The sequence below is a fragment of the Stegodyphus dumicola genome, chromosome 8 (assembly GCF_044657685.1).
Source record: "Stegodyphus dumicola isolate Sdum_Otavi_A_Nest chromosome 8, ASM4465768v1".
Taxonomy (NCBI): domain Eukaryota; kingdom Metazoa; phylum Arthropoda; class Arachnida; order Araneae; family Eresidae; genus Stegodyphus; species Stegodyphus dumicola.
The window spans coordinates 81,632,620-81,653,414 of NC_140775.1; the positions used below are offsets into that span (position 1 = coordinate 81,632,620).

The 20,795-nt window shown below is 32.3% G+C and overlaps 1 protein-coding gene across 9 annotated transcripts in view; it reads right to left on the reverse strand.

Annotated features, from left to right (window-relative positions):
• Positions 1 to 20,795, reverse strand: part of LOC118199468 (RNA-binding protein Musashi homolog Rbp6-like) — a 1,078,296-nt gene that overhangs the window by 1,003,205 nt on the left and 54,296 nt on the right. For all 9 annotated transcript variants that reach the window (XM_085822043.1, XM_085822045.1, XM_085822040.1 and 6 more), the window contains exon 3: positions 14,852 to 14,933. In XM_085822043.1, the coding sequence (XP_085678169.1) occupies positions 14,852 to 14,933 (82 nt within the window). The remainder of the gene's footprint in view (positions 1 to 14,851; positions 14,934 to 20,795) is intronic.

The window sequence follows — 20,795 nt, forward strand, 5'->3', positions numbered from 1 at the left end:
AAATTACATAAAATTCTTGTGTTTTTAAATGTTCTATTTGACATCCTTTATTCTGAACTATCTTTCGACACCGCAATTTCCAGGATAATAATGCTTTTTGAAGTGGCAGAAGAGATATTCTATCCCATTCCTCCCGAACAGCTTTCCAGAGTCCTGTTAGGGTTTTGGGACAACGTTTGGATAATGCAGTTTTTAAAAGTCCGAAAGCACGAAAATCCATAGGTGACACATCGGGAGATTTAGTAGGGATATCAGTGAAGGGTATGGCTTTGATACCAGTTTTTTTGTTTCATTTCTTTTGGGAAATTTACAGTGGGTTTTGATGTGTGACTGCTAGCTTTGTCCTGATGGAGTCTCACAGATTGATGGTACTGTGGGTAAAGCGATGGTATTTCATTCAGAAAAATTGGCGATAAAATATGTTCCTGATAGTATTTGGAGTTAATCTTGACATTTTTTTGCATTCTCTTTATTTTTAACTTGCCATTATAAGAAAAACCAGCAACAATCATGAACCCATTAAAAAAACTTTCTTTTGATTCTTTGAATCATGTACTTAAATTTTTTCTCCCCTTTTATGATAATAAATGGCTCTTTTTTTTTTGTTACAATCATTTAAATACACCCATGCTTCATCTATTGTGACAATTGTTTTCCATTTTTCTTTGGATAAGTGTTTCTCATATAGAATTCTGCAGAGTGTCCTGCGTTGAGCGATATGCTTTGGAAGAAGACGATGCACATTGCGTTTTTTCGCTTTCTTAAAATTTAAATCAACGTTTATCATTTTGTTTACAGTGGACACCGAGCATTTTAATGATTTTGCAACTGCCTTTTGACTAGGGGGATACTTTTAACATTAAACAACGTACCTTTGCAATAGTCGAAGATGTCCGTTTTTTCCTTGGATACTTGTTTAGAATTTTTGTTTCACTTGAGGCTCCAATTTGACGTTTTTTCCCTTTCTTGTTGATGATATTACCTATCGACGCTTTAGATATCACAAAACCATGACTCTCAAATCGTTTTTGGATAACGGAGTATGCATATTTCTCTTCGGAAAGAGCGTAAATGTAGCCTTCGAACCACTGCTTTGTTAAATTCGCCATTTTGAATAAAAACAAAACTTTCAAGCCACAGACGATAAGTTTGACTTTTAAAATCATAGTACAATTGCAATTACTTCTTTTGCAGCAAACGATTTTTTATTACTGCTTACCAAAACGTCTAAAATATGTGCGAACAGCATCTGCATATGCTTATGTATTTGCAAATGCCATAAAAATCTTAATGTAAAATGAAAGACTTTACTTAAATCTTAGTAAATCATACCAGTGAAAAACGTAAGCATACAATATTAAGCATAAGAAAATAAAAGATCTGGTGCGATTGGTAAAGTAAAGATGAGAAACGGAATAATAAATTACAGTAAAAGAGTAACCAAAATACACTTAACCGAAATGTGCCTCTTGTGGAGACCATCTCTGTAGTATCCCCATATCTGAAAAATACCCCCATATCTAAAAAATGACCAGCACTTCTAAGAATATAAACCAACATCGATATTAACATCACTGCTTAAAAATAAGGGATATCTTAGAGAGAACTTGTAAATCAGCTGGAATATTAAGAGGCTGTCTTAAAAAAGTTCACTGTGCACATAAATGATCTCAATAAAGCCTGTATTAAAACTAGTAGATTCTGCATACTGTTCAGGAGTTATCTTTCCGAAGTCAATGTTTACTGACATATTAAGTCAATTTGCTTTGTTTGACTAAAGACTTTTCTGAGAGTGAATAAACAAACAAAAAATAATGCACTAGATTTTAACTAATTAAGTAATGAAAACATGTTTGTGTGTCGTAAAGGAATTGCTATTACAGGACATCTATCAGCAGTTACCATTTATGTGGTTACTATTCCAGAGAAGCTTTTATTTACATAATAAGAGCTTTTTTTTCATTATATATTTTTGAAAACGCTGTTGTTATTATAATCCAATATAATTTCTTCATACTTTATTCCAATTTCATCTACGGAACAATATGACTGAAAAGTGTATAACCGTAGCAAAAATAAAAATGAAATATATTCTTCTAATTATAGGTTCATATTAAATTATAGTAAAAAGTAATAACTGCTGATAACGTAAAAAATTCTTATAATTTGAATGAAAACAAATTTTTGTAAAAGGAACTTCGACGTTTATTTCATGCAGAATTTTATTCAAAACATCAATACGAAAATGAATGCATAAAATGGGCTATTTCTTAATTTTTAATTGGTCATCTGAAAAAAAAAAATTCTTCTAGATAGTTTGAATAGACGGGATTCATTCGAGTTGTCCTATTACGAGTGACATGACTATGGGCACAAACATGCATGCGCCATTCGCAAGTAGGATGGAAGGGTGTGTGTGATCCGTGTCGGAAGGGTAATATGCTTAATTCCAAACTGCAAGATTTTCTTATAGTCCAGGTGGAAAAAACTTTTAAAATTTTTTGATACAGTGTAGCATAAATAGGGGCAGTACTGGCGGAACAATACATGCTGTAGTTGAACAAAAACGGAAAAGGTAATGATAGAACGTATAGTAACATTGCAAATGAACTTAGGGCACTATTCTGGATGAAATATTAATGAAAATATTTCGCAGAAAGCATAGGAAATGGCTAATTAATATTTTACTACACTTCAAAAATTTGCCACACAGCATTTACTACGAAGAGACTTCTCAAAATCTCAGAGACAGGAAATAATTCTGTATGTTTTCTCCGTTTTAGTGAGGGTTGTTTCTAACGCAGAATGCGTCTGAAGCTGAAATTAAGGTTTATGTGATGACGGTAAAGCCTCGAGAACTATCTGCCTAAGGGAAGGGATGCCTTCGTGGAGGACATTCTAAGAAAAATTAGGCTGGTGTACATGCTACACTTAAGGAAACTCACGAAAACACCCACGTAGCCAACCCGTTCGCGGGATTCGAACCTCGGATCAAACTACCAGTGTTCAGTGACTTTACCGCTCGGCCGCTGGTGTGTCCCTGAAATTAAAGTAATATGGAAATTTCAAAGCATTTTTAAATTTTCTAATATTAGAACACATGGCCTAAAAATAAATGCAGAAGCCTATGCAATTATGTGAAGACAGACGTAAGACAGATGAACGCGCTCAGACCAGCTTCAACATAAAAATTTTTATGCATAAAAGTTTAGTCATTGATTCTATGAAATTACTTCTTTTAGGGCAGGTTAGACATGTAAATTTACATATCGAAATATTTTAACTTATAAAAATAAATAACAAATTTACATAGTTTTATTATACTACTTACTAACGAAAGGGCTGGTTGCATGTGTGTTTTCGTGGTTTTCCCCATGTGTAACGTTTATATGAGCCAGTTTCCCTTAGAAATTCCTTCATGAAGGCATCTCTCCTCTTAGGCAAATAGCCCTCAAGTCTTTGCCGTGATTAAATAACCTAACCTAACCTTATTATACTTCCTGAGCCAATTATCAAGTTTTGGAATAGAAAATTCAAAGCTATCCCAATGAATGATAAAAGCGAACATATATATATATATGAGAACTTATGAGTTAAGTTTTCGCCGGATGTTGGGTAAAACAGAATGTCGGATAATCGGGATATTATTTCGCAGTCTGGTATTATTCTGAATCTCTGCAAGTTACATAAGTTATAATCTCTTCGAAGCCTAACAATAACCTTTCCCGATTTCAAAGAAATTACATGTCACGCTTGTACCTACAATTTCAATCCAATCAATTACAACACAGAAATTTCTTAAATATAAATACTGGACGAAGGGGTGGGAAGGATTTTATCGACACAGAATGGCTAATGTGTATTTGTCTCGCAAGGCAATTGAATCCAAAGAACCCTCAGTGCGCGTCTATGTGCCACCTTCCTGCAAAACTCGATGATATCGATTGTTGTTCTATCGATTCATCGATTTTGCCTCGGGAACGTCTGCAGATATACGTGGCGAAGATTAGAAATAAATTGCTTTTTCGCACCGACTTGTAAGCATTCTTTCATATGCACGGTTACTTCCCTCTGCCCCTCCTTCCAATTCCGCATGTTCGCTGCGTGATGTTTTATACTTTTGCGGACAAAAGTAAAGAAAAGCTTGGTGATCTTAGATCGGTAGATATATACATCTATTAACTTTCTTGCAGTTGCGTGTTTATTCACATTTTACTAGAATATTTTTCTAGTTGAATCAATGATGAATTTTTTCTTTTAAGCTATTATTCAAGCATTATAAAAACCGCGTAGTGCGCGTTGGATGTGATATTTACGGTATGCATGTATAAATGCATGTGTATATATGTTACAAATTTTAATTTCAGAAATAAACTTTTCAAAAGACTTTTGCTTTTTGCAGTTCAGAAGTAGTGCATTTTATCCGTAAGATTTCTGATGTGCGTCACTTCTTGATTAATTGCTTCCAAAGCTTGGTTATGCGCCACAAGGCAGAATAAATTTAATATTCATAATTAAAATTTAATATTCATCGTAAAATAAAAGTAAAAATGAAAAATAAAAATTTTGTACAAAGATATTTCAGCAATTTAGTTTTAAATCCATTGAAATTAATTCGACACGAACATGTTATATCGACAAGGAATAAAAATTACCACAAATGAAATGAATTATTTTAGACAGCCTCTAAATACTGCTTTCTCGCCTAAAAATTTTCAAAATCGATAATCAATATTAGCAGCTTTTCTAGTCGTTTCAAAGGCATTTATAAAAAAAATTTGTGTCTTATAATATGGACCGTGTTCGTAAAAGAAAAATTAGAATTAACGAAATCTATAATATTTTAACACCTTGAAAAACATAAAAGCAACAAAGACACAAATGTTACATTATAATTATAACATGATTATAAATGTCATCTGATGATTTCCAATAATAAATTTACACACAGAATGAATTAACAGCTGCAAAATATGAAACAAAATGATCTGATGACAACGCTTGGCCATGAGCTGCGTACTCGAAACATTACAAACATACACACACGTATGCCTTATAAAGTATTATCTCATTCGCCGGTGCGTGTTCTCGGACGTAAGCGGTGGTACGTTTAGCCAGCAGTTGGAAGATATGCGGTTCGGACATTGTAAATTTTTCTCGTTTCTTATCCTAAAAATACTCTAATGTATCAATGATGTGTGTGTAAATGTAATATAAATCTTAATTTTAATTACATTTTAAAATATCCATTAGCTCTTTTTAATTCAGAGGTTTACTCCTCTCCCATTTACATACTAATATTAAATTTTTACATATTTGTTAAGTCATCCTTTTTACTTCCTTGTATTAAGTAAAGGAAGTTTTACAATCGTGAAAAATTTCGGGTACAGTTCAACAAAAATATGCAATTGACCGCTCTCAAATCCATTTGAACGATGTTTTGCGTGACATCTGTTTGTACGGACAGAATAAGGGACTCTTTTTTCCAAAAAACACATTGCAAAAGGGATTCGGAAGATACTTTTTGTGTGAAGTACGTGCGTACATCACAGAAAAGTGTGTTTCATTACACCAGGTGTCACAGAAAAATACATACGTACGTACGCATGTATCTCGCATAACTCTAAAACCAGTACCGTAGAATGTGGAAATTTTTTATATGATACTGTTTAAAATAAAGTTGTGAATCTCCCTTTTTGGCTGCAATCGGCCGCATATTTACCCACTCTGTTACCTGGCTCAGTGAGCCCAGTGTTTTATTCTTATATGTTAGTAAACTGCGCCTTTTTTCCTTTTAAAGAGATTGAATTATCCTGTTCTTATGTTTCGGTTAAGGTTTTTATGCCTTTAATTAATCTGCATGCAGTAATGGTAGAATTATCAACAATTTAAAGTTATTTAAGTGGTATTAAGTCTAACGGGGCCGCCATTTGTTTACAGTTGAAACTCTTAGCAGAACAGTGAATTCAGTTTATGCACCAACGTCAGTGTCTTTTTCTCCAGTGGGACGGAAAGTAAATTTTCAATTTTGTGCCGAAAAATCTGTCTTCCTGCTCGCTGGTCGAATTGCTGGCTTTTCGTAGAAACTCTAATTTTAATTATAAAAATTATTTTGAACTGTATCTAATGTTTTATGCTTTTCTGTATTGTACATTTTTGAAAAAAAATATTTTGAGTTTTTATGTATGGCTTGCAGCTAAGTGAGGATTATTCATTGAATGAGAAACATATCTTTAATGAAATTCGAGGAAATATATTTAAATGAAATGCAGCAAAAAATGTGTATAATTTAATAGGCTGTATAAGGAACTCATGCGGTGTCCACATCAGATTTTTTTATAAGTGGAACTGTTTAACATTTTGAAACACTGTTGATTTAAATAAGTACTAGCCTCTTGATAATTTTCATTTTAACGTATATTTATCTAATTCCAAGAGCAGATTCTTACACTTTTGTTCAATCTTAAAACCCGTTATTTCAAAAATGAGCAATAGTATCTATGCCATAATAACAGCTCCTGGTGAAAGATTATAGCAGAATGAACAATATGTAATGTCTCTTCCTCAAATCTTTCGTGAAACTCCCATTTTCCTCTTCATTGCTCTTCCCTATGTAAAGATTACTATCCCTATTATTACAATGCTACTTATATTTTGTATTATTTTTATTACTATAATGCGGAACGGTACTTTATATGCTAGTAAATTGGTTTAAAGTTGGTTAAAAAAATTTTTTTACTCATCTTGTGCTCCTAAAGAAAATTTTAGATTTATGATCATTTCAAAGTACGATATGTCTCTAGGAATCAAACATGTTCGTAAATACCTATATTATTTTCGAGTTTTGCAACCATGTATTACGTACGTTTTTATGAAGCAAATAACTCTTCCTTTTGATATTTATCAGCTAAACATCCCACAATCTTTAATCAAGCTATCAAGATTTTTTCCACATTCAATACTATTCGATCACGTGTCACGATTTTTCTCCAATATTCAACCCTATTTAATCAAGCTATCAAAATTTTCTTCATAGTCAATAATGATTACTACAATTATAACTAAGCGTCTCATGACAGCCATTTCTCTAACAGAATATCACCATGATGATCGAGAGATCATTCCAAGGTGTTAATATTCCTGAATGGATCCTTATATCGGCGTGTGATATAAATAACAGTATTAAACATCACGTCTCTAAAGCGACCACCTACAGAGAACACAAGAATCATCTAGAATTACTATTTTTCATCTTAAGGAAGTTTCACTTATATGATAAGAAATGATACCACGTCAAATATGAAAACAGTATATATACATAAATTACGATATTGAAAACTGAAGGATACGTTTAATTTTAAACACCAATCAGGTATATTTTCTGTTCTCAGAAATGAGCACCATTTTGAGATTTTACACAACTCCTCAGAGATTAATAAATCTTTCTGTAACGTATACACTCTTCTAATATTATGATTGACACTTATATAGTTTTAATAAAAATAGAACAATTTTAATCGCTATCAGAAATGAAATCAGCGCCTGCTGGGAAAAAGAAGATGGAATCTCCGAAGATTACGACTGGGATTTGCCATGTTTGGTGGGTGGCGTGTTTACTTTAAATTGCTATTTGATATTCCTCTCCAAGGAAAACGATTCGACAGTTCCTTCATCGAGTCATTTTAGAAAAGCATTCAGGGAAAGCAAGATTCCATTCGGCCCATTCGACTCGGTTTTTGGAAGAAATGAAAAGGAAGTATTGAAATGAATTCGCTAGAGGCAGCTGTAATTGTTCATCTAGTTTCATCTGGGTTGTGTTTAACTGTAACTTTTCATTTATTAACTTATTTATGCAAGACAATCTTGACCTATTGATTTGAGAAATGGATAAATTTGTACCTGTTGGGAAAATATGTCGCATTTATTTTTAGTCGTTAAAAGTCTTTCCGAGCTTTCGTTTTCTTCCCGCTTAAAGAAAAAAAAGATAATTGCGCAAACGGCAAGGTGATTAACGGAGTCCGTTCCTAAGCATGGGACTGGTTCGATTACGAATTAAGACTTGATAAGCTGGTCCAAAAATCCTTGATGAAGTTGATTGCAATAGATAAGGATTACGGAATTCTAGGATTTTTTTCCATTATAATATTTTCTATCAAATTTGGTATGGAACAGACTGTCACCAATGACACTTTAAGTCTACATTTAAAGACAGGCAACTACATGCCTATCCATGACTATTCACGAGGCCTGCCGTTATGTCTAAAGCTACGATATCAGGTCAGGTACAACGGTCTGAATCACGAAAACAGCGTTACAGACAAAACTAGTAAAGCCCCAGCAGTATATTTCGTTAGTGTATATCTGTATTGCCACCGAAGGAGTGGCTTCGAGAATGGACCAGTGCGCTTCCAGTAATATTTCTGTTATTTCACATGACCTTTGGTGAGTTTTAAGCAAGATGGTTGAAAATGTTTTTGCCACGAAATTTCTTGTATGAAATAATTAAAGCATCGTGCATTTCTCATGGAATTTTTCAGTAAGCATGTAGATCAATTATAAGAATAGTTATATATGTAGTAGAAGTCTTATCCTTTTTTATTGAAGTCTGTATGAAAAAAATGTTCGATAATGATAACCAATGCATAGTTTTCTTCAAAGTGAACTTTCCTAATTTGCATTCCTATACATTTAGTGTGTTAAATTTCAAATTATTACCTGTTCACTCTTAAATGTCTTTCCTGCACATCAAATACACTTCAAACAGAATGAACTTATCTTATTCACAATGAATATATTTAAATTATTCATATATAATTTTTAATGTGAACAATAGGTATAATCAGATCGTTCAAACTATATATCATACAGTTTCAACATCAAAAGAATGCAAGCATTGAGATAGGAAAATACTAGGTTCATTGTAACACTCCCAGTTATTCTTAGCTCAATTAAAAAATTGTACAATTGTACACTTGAATTCTCTTAATCCACAGGTGTAAGTAAATGTATAATATTCGAGGTTAATTGTAGCCTGAGTCATTTTTCTAGATATAAAGAGCGATAATATGTTACGAACATGAAGTCGAATATCCAGTGCTTGATAAGTGTCGCGGAAGTTAAATGTTGTCGATTAAATAAACTTATAATATGAAATCACCACGAGATTTTCTACTAAAATGATAGCAGAATTTATACACCATTACATTTATCACTCCGAAACAAGTGAAAATAAAATGTGAACAACAGCATGCGCTCCTATGCACAGTTTCAAAGATTCAGCGTCACGAGAGCAATAGATGCTCACTGGTCCATTTTTGACCCCCCCCCCCCGCCCTCAGTGGCAACATTGATGCGCTCTTGTGAATTATGCGCCCCAGCACACTAACCAGGCAGAATTGATTGGTAAAGCCTGGAACAGGTAAATAAACTAGGTTTACCAGTAGATTTCATAATTAATCAATTAGTATATAAGGTACTTTCTCTCTCCTTCATGCACACCTCCGCTACGCAGGTATCGATAAAACAAAAGGAAAAATAAGTTAAATGGTTACATGGCCAAAATAAATATTTTTTTTTCCTGTAAAAAAAAATAATGGCTACTGAATGCTTCACTTTTGTCTACAGCCATCATCTGTACCACTAGGTATATGTGAAGATGAGTAAAACGCAATTTACAATTAAAAACGTATGTGGTGTAAAACTTGTTAAAGGTCATATTCAAATAATGGCTGATAAATGCTATCTCTGTAACTATTACTTGACATAAGGAATAATAAAAGAAAAGCAGTTTTCCGCTTACGTATATATATATATATATATTCAAACACACTATTTATAAAACGATAGCACAAGAGAAAATAACACGTGAGAACTAAAGAACGCATAACTTTAGCTTGCGAATCTTAAACCTTATCAATCTGTTGTCTATTCCAAGGAGGTTTGCAAGAAAAGTTCTTTTTGAATTCAAATTTGAAATGATCCCTTTTGACACGAAAGTATCATGTGTGTTATTCTTCTGAAAAACAAAAAAGAAAAAAACATAACAATTGCTTTCCTTCTCAACAGGACAGAGATTAATTTTAAAATATCTCCCAAAAGTGCTCCGAGTTCGTTCTTACCCAGATAACAGAAAACAAACTACTGCCGCGTAAGCACGCGTTTTTTGAAAGACTGCCGCTCGTCAGTACATTTTATTTCCAGAGTGGGAAATGGTTGTTTGTTATGTTCAGACAGCTCTAAATTTCCACAGTAAAACGCAGCGTATTTTCTTAAGCAAATTTCAAGTTTTTGTTTTGTTTAAAACGTATAATTCATCCGGCAGTTAGGTGGTTCTACTTCAAGTTATTTATTTATTTTATTAGCACGCTAAGAAAGCCAGCAGTGCTCTTACGTACATTTAACGGTACTTAAGAAAGTAGCTCTAAATGTCATCAGATAGTTTGTTAACGTTGACGTGATGAATACAATTCATTCGTAGTTTATCTTTCTGTAAAATACTAACTACATCCTTTAGATTATATAAAAATCAATGTTATTTTGTTCATCACTTCGGTTCAGCAGGTTTTACTTTACAAATAAGACAGGATGGAGTGAACGCCGGAGATATTAGCCATACGTCCTTGTTACCATTTTGGTGAACAGATGACGCTAACAGTATGTAATGCTAACGGTGTTACTCTAGCATTATTTCGTTAGTCGCAAAAACACCTAAAGTGACGATTTTTTATCATGCGATCTTTGGGACTTACGCATATTCTGTTTCGCAGTATTTTAAGGTTTTGCTAAACTTCCCAATATCAGATCTATTATTGATTAGGTTGTTTGCTCACGGTGTCCAGCTGGTCTAGTCTTTTGATGTAATGCAACTGCAGTCAAATGAATAGTAATACGGAGATCTCCTTCTTCAAGTCTTAATAGCCAATTCAGCCCATTCCCAACTCAGCTTTGACAATTTTATCTTCACCTGAGTCTTGCAGAGCAGAATTCAAATGCTTTTTTTCTAAATTGAGCCTGACCTAGGTACATTACTTTACCTCATTTATAACACAATCTGCATTTATACGAGTCTAATCTATTGATAAAATAAAAGTAAACTCAATGCTCTGGACTATTTTTCTTACAGTTAGTAGATTAGCATATCTATTGATTAGTTTGTAGAGGCATTAGGATTTTTTGATGTTGGGAGACATGAAAATGAGCAATGCCCTCGTCGAGACTCGAACCACGAACCTCTCGAATACGCGTCGAGCATGCTAACCACTACACCACGAAGGCATGCTACGAAGGCGGGAGAAATACTTTATAATTCCAAATCTAAAATTCCTGTTTCAATTTAAAAGAAATGCCACTATAAATTAAAGTATTCCCGCTGCTTTGGGTATTGATATATACCATCATTTTTATTAAAATTATTGAAAACTCCTAGCGTAATCCCATAGTATAATGCAACAAACAAACAAGCGAAAATGTAGGAGAAATCTAATAAAATCTAGTCCTTAAGAAAAGTCAAATGCGAAGATAAGCTAATACAAATCATAAAATTGTTTTTACGTAAAGAATGGAAGGTGAAAATTCATTAATTCAGCCTCCTTTATGAGAGGCGATGAGGAATATTGTTGATGTGGAAATGATCAGACACTTATTAAACTAATGTTTTTATTATTTCTAGCTTAGTTCTTTAATTTGCATTATCAATTTCAACACCTAAAGAAACATTTTGTTTTTGAATTAAAGACACCAATTTTTGCCAAATTCATTCGGCCGAGTTTAATATGGAAGGTTTTTTGACGATTCCTAGAATAATGAACAGTAGCTGGAATATTATTTTCATGGTGATATGCTCAGGCTCATTGTTTTTAAAGAATTTGGAATTATTTTGCAGGTTAAGTTTTTGCATCCATTATTTTAAATTTCATTTAAAAATATTAATATAATTGTAATAATGCATTATTACTTTAATAAACTTATAGTTTCACTATTTCATAATTCGATCTCCACCATTTTGTGTTGGAGGGGTGGGAGGGGGTGGGGGTGGAAACCCCCGGGCCCGTTCTCCCTCGGTGTACTCTTCATCAAAACTGGGGACGGAACTGAGCTAAATCGCACTGTCATCTGTTAGGTGCTCAAGGCTGTTGCCAACAACAGGTGTAATCTAGCGTTCCTTGCCGTGAGGAATTTCACGTGCTTGGGCTGACTACGTCAGGCAAGTGAGCAACAACAGAATAGTATGGAAAGAAACAGTGGATGCTAATGTAAAATGGGTTTAATATTTTTTTTTTTATTTAGTTATGGCAAAGCACGCGGGGTCTATAAGCCTAAGGGCAGGGATGCCTTCGTGAAAGATTTCCAAAGGGAAAATGGTTCATATGCACATTACAGGTAAAAAAACACCGCAAAAACGCTCAGGCAAACAGCCCGTTAGCTTGGAATCAAACCCAATATTGCATTCATTAATCCCAGCATTGAACTTATCAGTGTTCAACTACTTTCCCGCTCGGCCACTGGTAGGCAGGCTAGCAGCCGGAAGGCCCAGAGTTCGGAAGGCCGGTGAGGGAGTATTGATTTTTCATGTTTGAACTTTCATGTTTCATGTCTCAGTGAAAACCGAATGATAGTATAAACATTTTCCTCCTTTTGATCGTTCACAGTGTTAACTTGCATTACATTTTAAGCCGTAAAATGGGAGGAAATATGCATTTTACTACAAAAGTGGATTTAAAGTAACATTTCCGATTTTTATATGCACAATTTTACATTTGGATTTGGTCTTGTTCTACACATAGAAGTGTTTTCAAATATAAACTGAGATAAATATGACTACTATCTGAAATATACGTTGTTTTTTATTATTCATAAAGTATTTCTAAAAGTAATTAAGCAAAATATAAAATGCGACCTAAGGTTGCAACAGAGATCTGAGAGCTTCGAATAAATAGCTTTCTAATGTATAACTGTGATTTTATATACCCCCAGTTACGTATCTTTCAACAACGCTAACGGTTCAATTATTGACGCTTATTTAATGATCTGTATTCTTTCATTTACGCATTAGAAATGTAAGCAGCATTAATAAATATAAGTTACCTTTGTAATGGAAATGGAAAATGTAGCTAATTAATTTTTTCCCCAAACTTACAATCTGGATTTCTTAAAATATCTTAAGTTCATCTTTTAATAATGGATTTTTATAAAAAATAATCTATTTTATTTCAAAGAAACCGTGAGCCCAAAATTAAAATGTATTGATCAAAAGCCTTCAGTAAAATTAATTAAACTTTTTTTTTAGTCTTTTTGGTATGTTTTAATTCCTACTAGAAATTAAAATTCTTTTCGGGGTATTATGCCAGTTGCACGAAAAATCTTTTAGTGTTCTCTCATTTTTATCCTGGAAATTAGTGGTACTTTTTCGTTATTAGTAATTTCTGTGAGTTTTGCATTATCCGTTGAACTACGCTTCAATAAATTCTCATTCAAGGAATATTTTTGTGGCCCATTTTAAGTTATTTAATTAATTCACTATGCTACGATTTTCATTGTTCATTAGTTAAATAACATCCAATTAATAGATTAATTTAAAGATGAATGTGTAGCCTTAAATTAGCTTTAACAGAAAGAGATAGATTGAATTTGAATTACTATGCAGAAGCAGTATAAATGTATTGGAGAAAATAATGGCATTAAAATGGAACTTGACATAAATTTCCTTCTCGATTCTTCAATAGCTGTTAGACTTTAATTTTGTTTAACTTTGAGAAGATATCCCCCAACCCCCATAAAAAAGGTAACGAATTAACCTAAGCAGTTAAAAATTATCACGTATAAACTAAACAGAAATATGGAAGATATCATTAACTTTAATTAATTCTAAGCAATTATTTTGTCTTTTCGGACTTTCGTTTTATTTGTTTCATCTCCAAAGCGTAATAATAAACGTATCTAGCAGATAATTTTTATAATGATGATGATTTATTTTGTTGCAGATAACTTGATATTAGCTCACAGCTTGATTGGGGAAGGCACCAATTCACTTTTTAGGCATGGCCGGAAAAAAATGCTGCGTAAATTACTGGAAATTGCGGTGTAGCGGATGACAGGAGGGAAATTTGGAAGAAGCCGATCAGCTTGGCAGTTAAACAACATTAAATTTAATTGACAAATTTCTTAGCACATAGCTTATAAACTAGTAGAACACTAAGGGTGCTAAACGCGCCCCAAAATTTTAGATACGCAGTTACATTTTACATAAAAGAGAATAGCTAGCAGAGGCTATGCGATGCGCTGCCAGCAGGAAGGCGATGTGGTGAAAGAGGATGCGTAGTTAGTTTCAGTACTGTTTATAAGTTTATTTTTGTTTTAACCCTGAGCAGCGATTGGCAAAACATTTCGCACTACGGTTACAGCAGAGAAAGCGTGAATTCTGGATACATTTGAGATTTGAATTTTCGATTTTAAATGAATTTTTATGTCTTAAATGAAAATTTAATGAATCTTAAAAAAAGTTTTGTTCTTATTTTTTGACCTATTACCAAGTTTCTTTTTGCATTTAATAACGTATTTAATTTAATTCAAACTTATATATGTATATATGCACACACACACAATAAATTCAGAAGATAATTCTGACAGAAATATTTCCCAAATAAGTTAACAGTTCCAGGGCAGGCAAAATTGTTAATATATTGTTGTTCTCAAAAGTTAATTATTTTGTTGTTCTCAAAAGTTAATAACTTTGTTAAATATGCGGCCTAGCTACTAAAGAATGAGATTAAATTTGTACTTGAAAATTTTTATATTTTATCTTTTTAAGCTAGAGTAAATTTAGCCATCAGATAAGAATAAAACTCTTGCTTACCGTGATCTCCTGGTCGTGGGGTCTTTCATAACCATGACTTCTGTGATCTCCCCAAATTTGCTAAAATACTCCCTGAGGCCCTCTAGAACAGAAAGATAAAGACATAACAAATAAATATGCATCATGTACGTGTTTTATTAATGATGAAGAATAAACAATACGCACAAAAATTAAATGTTTTTGCTTTAAGAAAAAACAACAAATATTTCCTTTTCTCAAAATACTAAAATGGTATTAACAACACCAGATGAATAGCACTTTATTGTTTTTTAAACTCTACAATACATCAGTTTAAAGAAGCTTAAAAGTTTAGATTTGCTTACAGAAGAAATGAGGTAGGAAAAAAAAACAACGATTAGAGTTACTAATTAATAATACTCCAACAACAACACTCCAGAAAACGACATAAAATTCGTTTTTTTTTTTTTTTTTTTTTTTTTTAAAGTTACAATTGTACATTAGATAGAGTTTAATTAGTTTTAAAGGGGTAGTTTATCGTCAGCGGTTCCCTGAAATAAGAAATACTCAGCGATTCTGGTTTTCGTCTTTTTAATAACAATTACTTAGATTTATAAATATAACTCAATTTTAGATTTAATCTACTAGCTAATGACACTGTGTTGTACAAATCACCAAAATATAAGTGAAACATGTATGGAGTTTAGGAAAAATGTACAACATTCAGTCCATAAACTCATTAAATGCTTTTGTTTTAAGGAGAAATAAATACTAAAACAGTATTACTAACGCCTGATGAACTGCCTTCTGCGGTCTTTTAAGCTACGTTATTAATCAGTTTATTTAAAGAAGCTCTAATGTCTCGATCTGCTAGCAGAAAGAATGGAGCAGATAAAAAAAATAAAGGTCTTTTGTAAACACACTGATGAGTAATGTTTGGGCTGAACTAGAGAGAAGAAACGAATTCTGAAATGTACTTTTGAGAATTTTCATAGTGTATTAGGTAAGTATTTAATTAATTCTTTGCAAAAAGATATCTTCCTGCTTTCAATTGCATTGCAAAAATACAATCTACTCCCACATACTGGGGGCGAATGAACTGAGCCTTATACGACTCTTCCAAAATAAGATCATCAATCTTAAAAGAGAAAACATCCTAACCGATTTTTTATGCGAGTTTAAACTCAATAATATTGTTCAACTTCTATTGTAAATATTGGTCTTTAATGGTACTTAGTTTTTTTCATATCTGATCATGTTCATTCTTTTGTTATTTACAGGAAGCTCTTTTCTTTCTCGGATATTGATTTAATTTACTTAACCAAATGAACTTACTCTCCAAATTAAACTGCTGAAAAGAAGACTTATTAGTAATACTTTTACAGTTAGTTAAAATATGAGCCTCTCTCCTGTGTTTTTTTTTTTTACCTACCCTCGGATTAAATGCGATTTTGAGTTAGAGTGGACATCGTCTCCATTATTAATCCAAAATCGAGAATTAAATGCATACTTCTGATGACTTTTACAGTTAATTTATTAGCTGATGATACTGTAATGACCAGACACCAAAAATTCAGTTTAAAAAAAGATATTTTGTACGATATCTGAAGGTGTGTGGATGATATGTGGATGTACTACATTACGCAAATCTATCAGAGACTACGAATTTTGAATATGGTCTTACTAATGACCATCTAAAAACCGCAATGAAATAGTCAATGAAATCAATCCACAATGAAAGAGTCAGCGTATGCAATCAAAATCGTAGCTCCTAAATCAAAAATTTTCTCCGTTATATTTTAGAAGCTGTACTGTTATTATTATTTTTATTATTTGGTAGTATTGTATTTTTATTCTAGAAAATAATATCAACGCCAACTTCAGTTATTCAATAAAATAATTTCATTTGCCACATTTAAAATTATATAAAATTTTATTTTTAAAGGTTAACTGTGCCACTTGCAAAACACAATTAGAGACGTACCTACAATAGTTCAAACATTACGTTTTTTTTTTTCTAAGTTTTTTTTTATTAAAGGTGCCAATATAAATAGATTATAGCTGAAAAATTACAGAAGCAGCAGGGTTTTCATAATATTCTTTATTACATGAACAAATGTTAGAGTTGGCATAAACTTTTATGAAGTGTTTATAATGGCTGACGAAAGATATACGAAAAAGTCTTTCTTTTTATTGTCAAAGTTGTTTTACTTGATCTTATGGTATTATCTAGCAGTCGAGTAGAGATATAAAACATCTAACGATACACATGTATAGGCTTCACATTATCTTTCGATACAATTCTAGCTGCATTTTGGTGTTAATGCTCTTTAAAAACCAAAGGAAAAAATAAGATAAAAAGGGAGGATTACGTCGCAATAATAAAGAATAAAGCACACGTCAGAATTTTCAAGTTGTCTCTAAATTGCACAATAATTTAGAACTATGATATTATCAGAGAATGGTCAACAATTTATTTTACTGCAGTAAGATATACTCGTTTTGAAAATTTTATGAAAGAAGATAGCAAAATTGAAAACAAGCAACTGATTAAACATAAAACATTGCTTCTACAAAAATTTAGAGTCAATTGTTTTAAATAAATTGTTGCAAACCTACCAAATGGTATTGACAGCATTTACTATTGACATACCCACTTACTTTTTCTAAAATATCGTCTACATTTGGACAGAATTTTCCATGCAGTTAATTGTTTACAGTAAACTCTCGATTATCCGGTCTAATGTCCGGGAAGCAGGTCACGAATAATTGAAAAACATGGATAATCCAAACTATCAATTTTTATGCATATTGTTTGTTTTGTTTCTGAAAAAAGGAAAAAAATATTTTTACTTTCTTTTTGAGAACGTTTAAATATTTGTCGAATTTCATTGCGTATTTTTCTTAATTTTCCTTTTATTTTTTATTATTGTATTCGAATCCCCTTTAGACTACGGAGTCCAACCGAGTTTCAACAGAAGTCATTGCTGTCTCGATCCTAACGTAATTGTCAATATATTTTTCGCTTGTATTTTCAGTATCATTCTTTGCCTCTTCGGCCCTTGTTATATTTCACACAATATCTGCACTCAAGCGTTGAAAGCGGGACTGAATAGAATACTCAAGCATAAACGCTATATAATAGAATGTTCAAGCATTGAAATGCCAGTTGAACAGAATGGCCATCAAATCATTCCTAAGAATTTTACATTTAAAAATTTTTTGGCATAACGTTCCAGTTATTGCCTCGACTTCTACACAAGCAGATAAATCTCCCGTTTCTATATTAGGAAGAATATCTTTATATTCGAACTTGCTAGTGCTTGTCTTTACACTCTCGCGCATAGCGGATAATCCAAGAGTATACACGGATAATCAAGAGTATACTGTACTTGTTTCAAAACGAAATTTGCAGTTATGGCTTCGAAAGTTGAAGAATAACAATCAAGTTTTTTTGCAAAGCGGGAGAAACAGCAACGGAGAAATTTGAAATGCTGGGTAAAATATTAAAATCAAGCAAGATCTCACGTTTTGCGTTGGAATGGGTTATATCACGAAGGACGCAAAGATGTTGCTGATGAATCTGAGTGGCCATCCTTTATAATCTCGAACGGATGACAACATTGAAAAATTTCCGTACTGAAGATTTATTATTTCTCTTTTATCATTTATCTTTATGAGTTCGAATGTGTTGGTTTAAACAGGTATTTGTAAATGTGTAAACACAATTTGCAAGCGTATAGCGTAGTACGTATGGGGGCAGTCAAAATACTGGCGATTTGAAACTTCCCTCGAGTGCGTTCACTGTACATAAAGAGGGGTGATGGACCTTCGGACCGTAGCCTGGGGGTGCTTTCCATCAAAACTGGGACGGAACTGCACAGTTAAAGCGGTGGGACTACACCTGTACAATGAACGGTGAATTCTGCTGCTCCGCGCACTTGTACCTGTACCTCTAAAGTAATTTTACAATAAAAGTAAAATATTTTTACTTAAATATTTTTACAATAAAAGTCTCTTTTTCATTACGTAAGTAGATAGAGAAGGTTTCAAAATATTCCATCAATTTCACAAGTTATATATAACACAGGTCTTGTGTTTACTATCTCAAGACTTTTAAAGAAAAAAAAAAAAATAAACTGATGATAATTTTCTTTTATCACAACCATTATTATCATTGTAACTATTAATTTTATGACTAGTCTCTCGTGTTTACAGTGCAGATTAATCTTACTTGAGTAGATATTAAATAATATAATTATCAATGTCTATATTAAATGCGTACAGTACTTGTGCTTCGTGGAATACAATGAATATTAATTATAATATGCGTAGCAATATAAATACCGAAAATTATACTAAATTTGCAATTAATGTACAAACGTGCACAGAATTTAATTTTAGTAATGATCTTCCTAGTTTTCATCTGTTTATTACTACAGTACATATATAAAAAAATGACCTAATATACAGAACATGTTTCCGTGAGCTTCTTTCTCTTTAAGCAGTAATTACTGTAGTAATTATGTTATTTCTTTTCTTTTATAGTATTTTATTCTGCCATTTTTATCTTTAACGTCAAAGCGATTAATTTCGCGTAACAATGAAAAATCACACGTCTTTTCTTGTAATTAGACAGCATTATCTGGTTGATTTATTACTTGTATAAAACATACTTTACACGAAGTTCACACGGAGAAATCAAGGTGGTTCGTGTAAAAATATAGATTTTTTGGTAAATCTCTTGCTCCCAAACAGACAAAAAATTTCTGAGAAAATGAAAAGCCAATTTAAAAAATGCGGCTTAAACAGAAAGCAAAAACACAAATTCTCTCTAAATATACATGACTAAACGAAACGAGTTTTACTCATGAAACGAATTACCTTTTGGGAATTTAGTTGTAGTCTTAGCTTCTGTGGGTTTAAAAATTAGCAGCATATCTTAACATACTTAAGAATAAAACGGCTAATAATTTTAGAAAAACTGCTCCATTTATAATTTTATCATTCTATGTGGTATTATGTTATTAAGAAATCCTTGTTCCCCCCCCAAAAAAAAATTCTTATTTTAAAAACAACATTTATGTACTTCCATCATGAATAAATAAACTTGTCTTATGAAAGTCAGATTTGCTTTGAAAAGATAATTAAATTACATTTATTGTACCAGCCATGTACTACAACTCATATCTCAGCTTATGTCTGAATTTAAAAGAACAAGGACAGTCTGCCAATACAAACACATAGAGGAAAATTCAACTCTTTTGCCCCTTCTATAGATTTTGTCTAAAACAAAATCCAAACGATGGAAAATTGGTGATTTGGAGGAAAATAAGAGAAGTGATATAAAAATATTTAAACGTCACCATGTGATGAATTAATCTCTAATTCTGTTTCTGACATACTATACGTTTAAAAAAAATTCTTTTCTTTAACGAGGTATTTCCGTAACTTACTACGATCACACAAACTGTTTATAATTTATTGTTCAGTTAGTTCGGTGAACAGTTAGTGCGAAGCACAGTTAGAAAGTACCAGTACATTTTACATTAGGAAAATAAACATGAGAAGTGATGCTAACTACCTAAATAAGAGCTAATATTTACATTTGAAACTATTAATTAGTAGCAACAAGCTTTTTAAAAACAATATTAACATCTTTTGGACAATGGATTTTTTTCAATGAGGTTAATAAATAAAATAAAGCAATTTATTTATTTATTTATTCTAAGAATTTTAAACTATACATTTTTTATCAGCATGCCCTCTTGAATAATGAATGTACATTTTAGAATTTCTGTGCCTGAACTCATAGTTGGCGCCTCGTCTTAATTACATAATTACATGATTAAACATATCTGGCTTGTGATTATCAATCGCACACGAAGCAAATAACGTGTCTGTATAATTTTCTATAATTACAATAGAATTAAAAAACATTTGGTTCGCTTCTTAGCCTTTTAACACAAGTAAAATTATTTTTGTT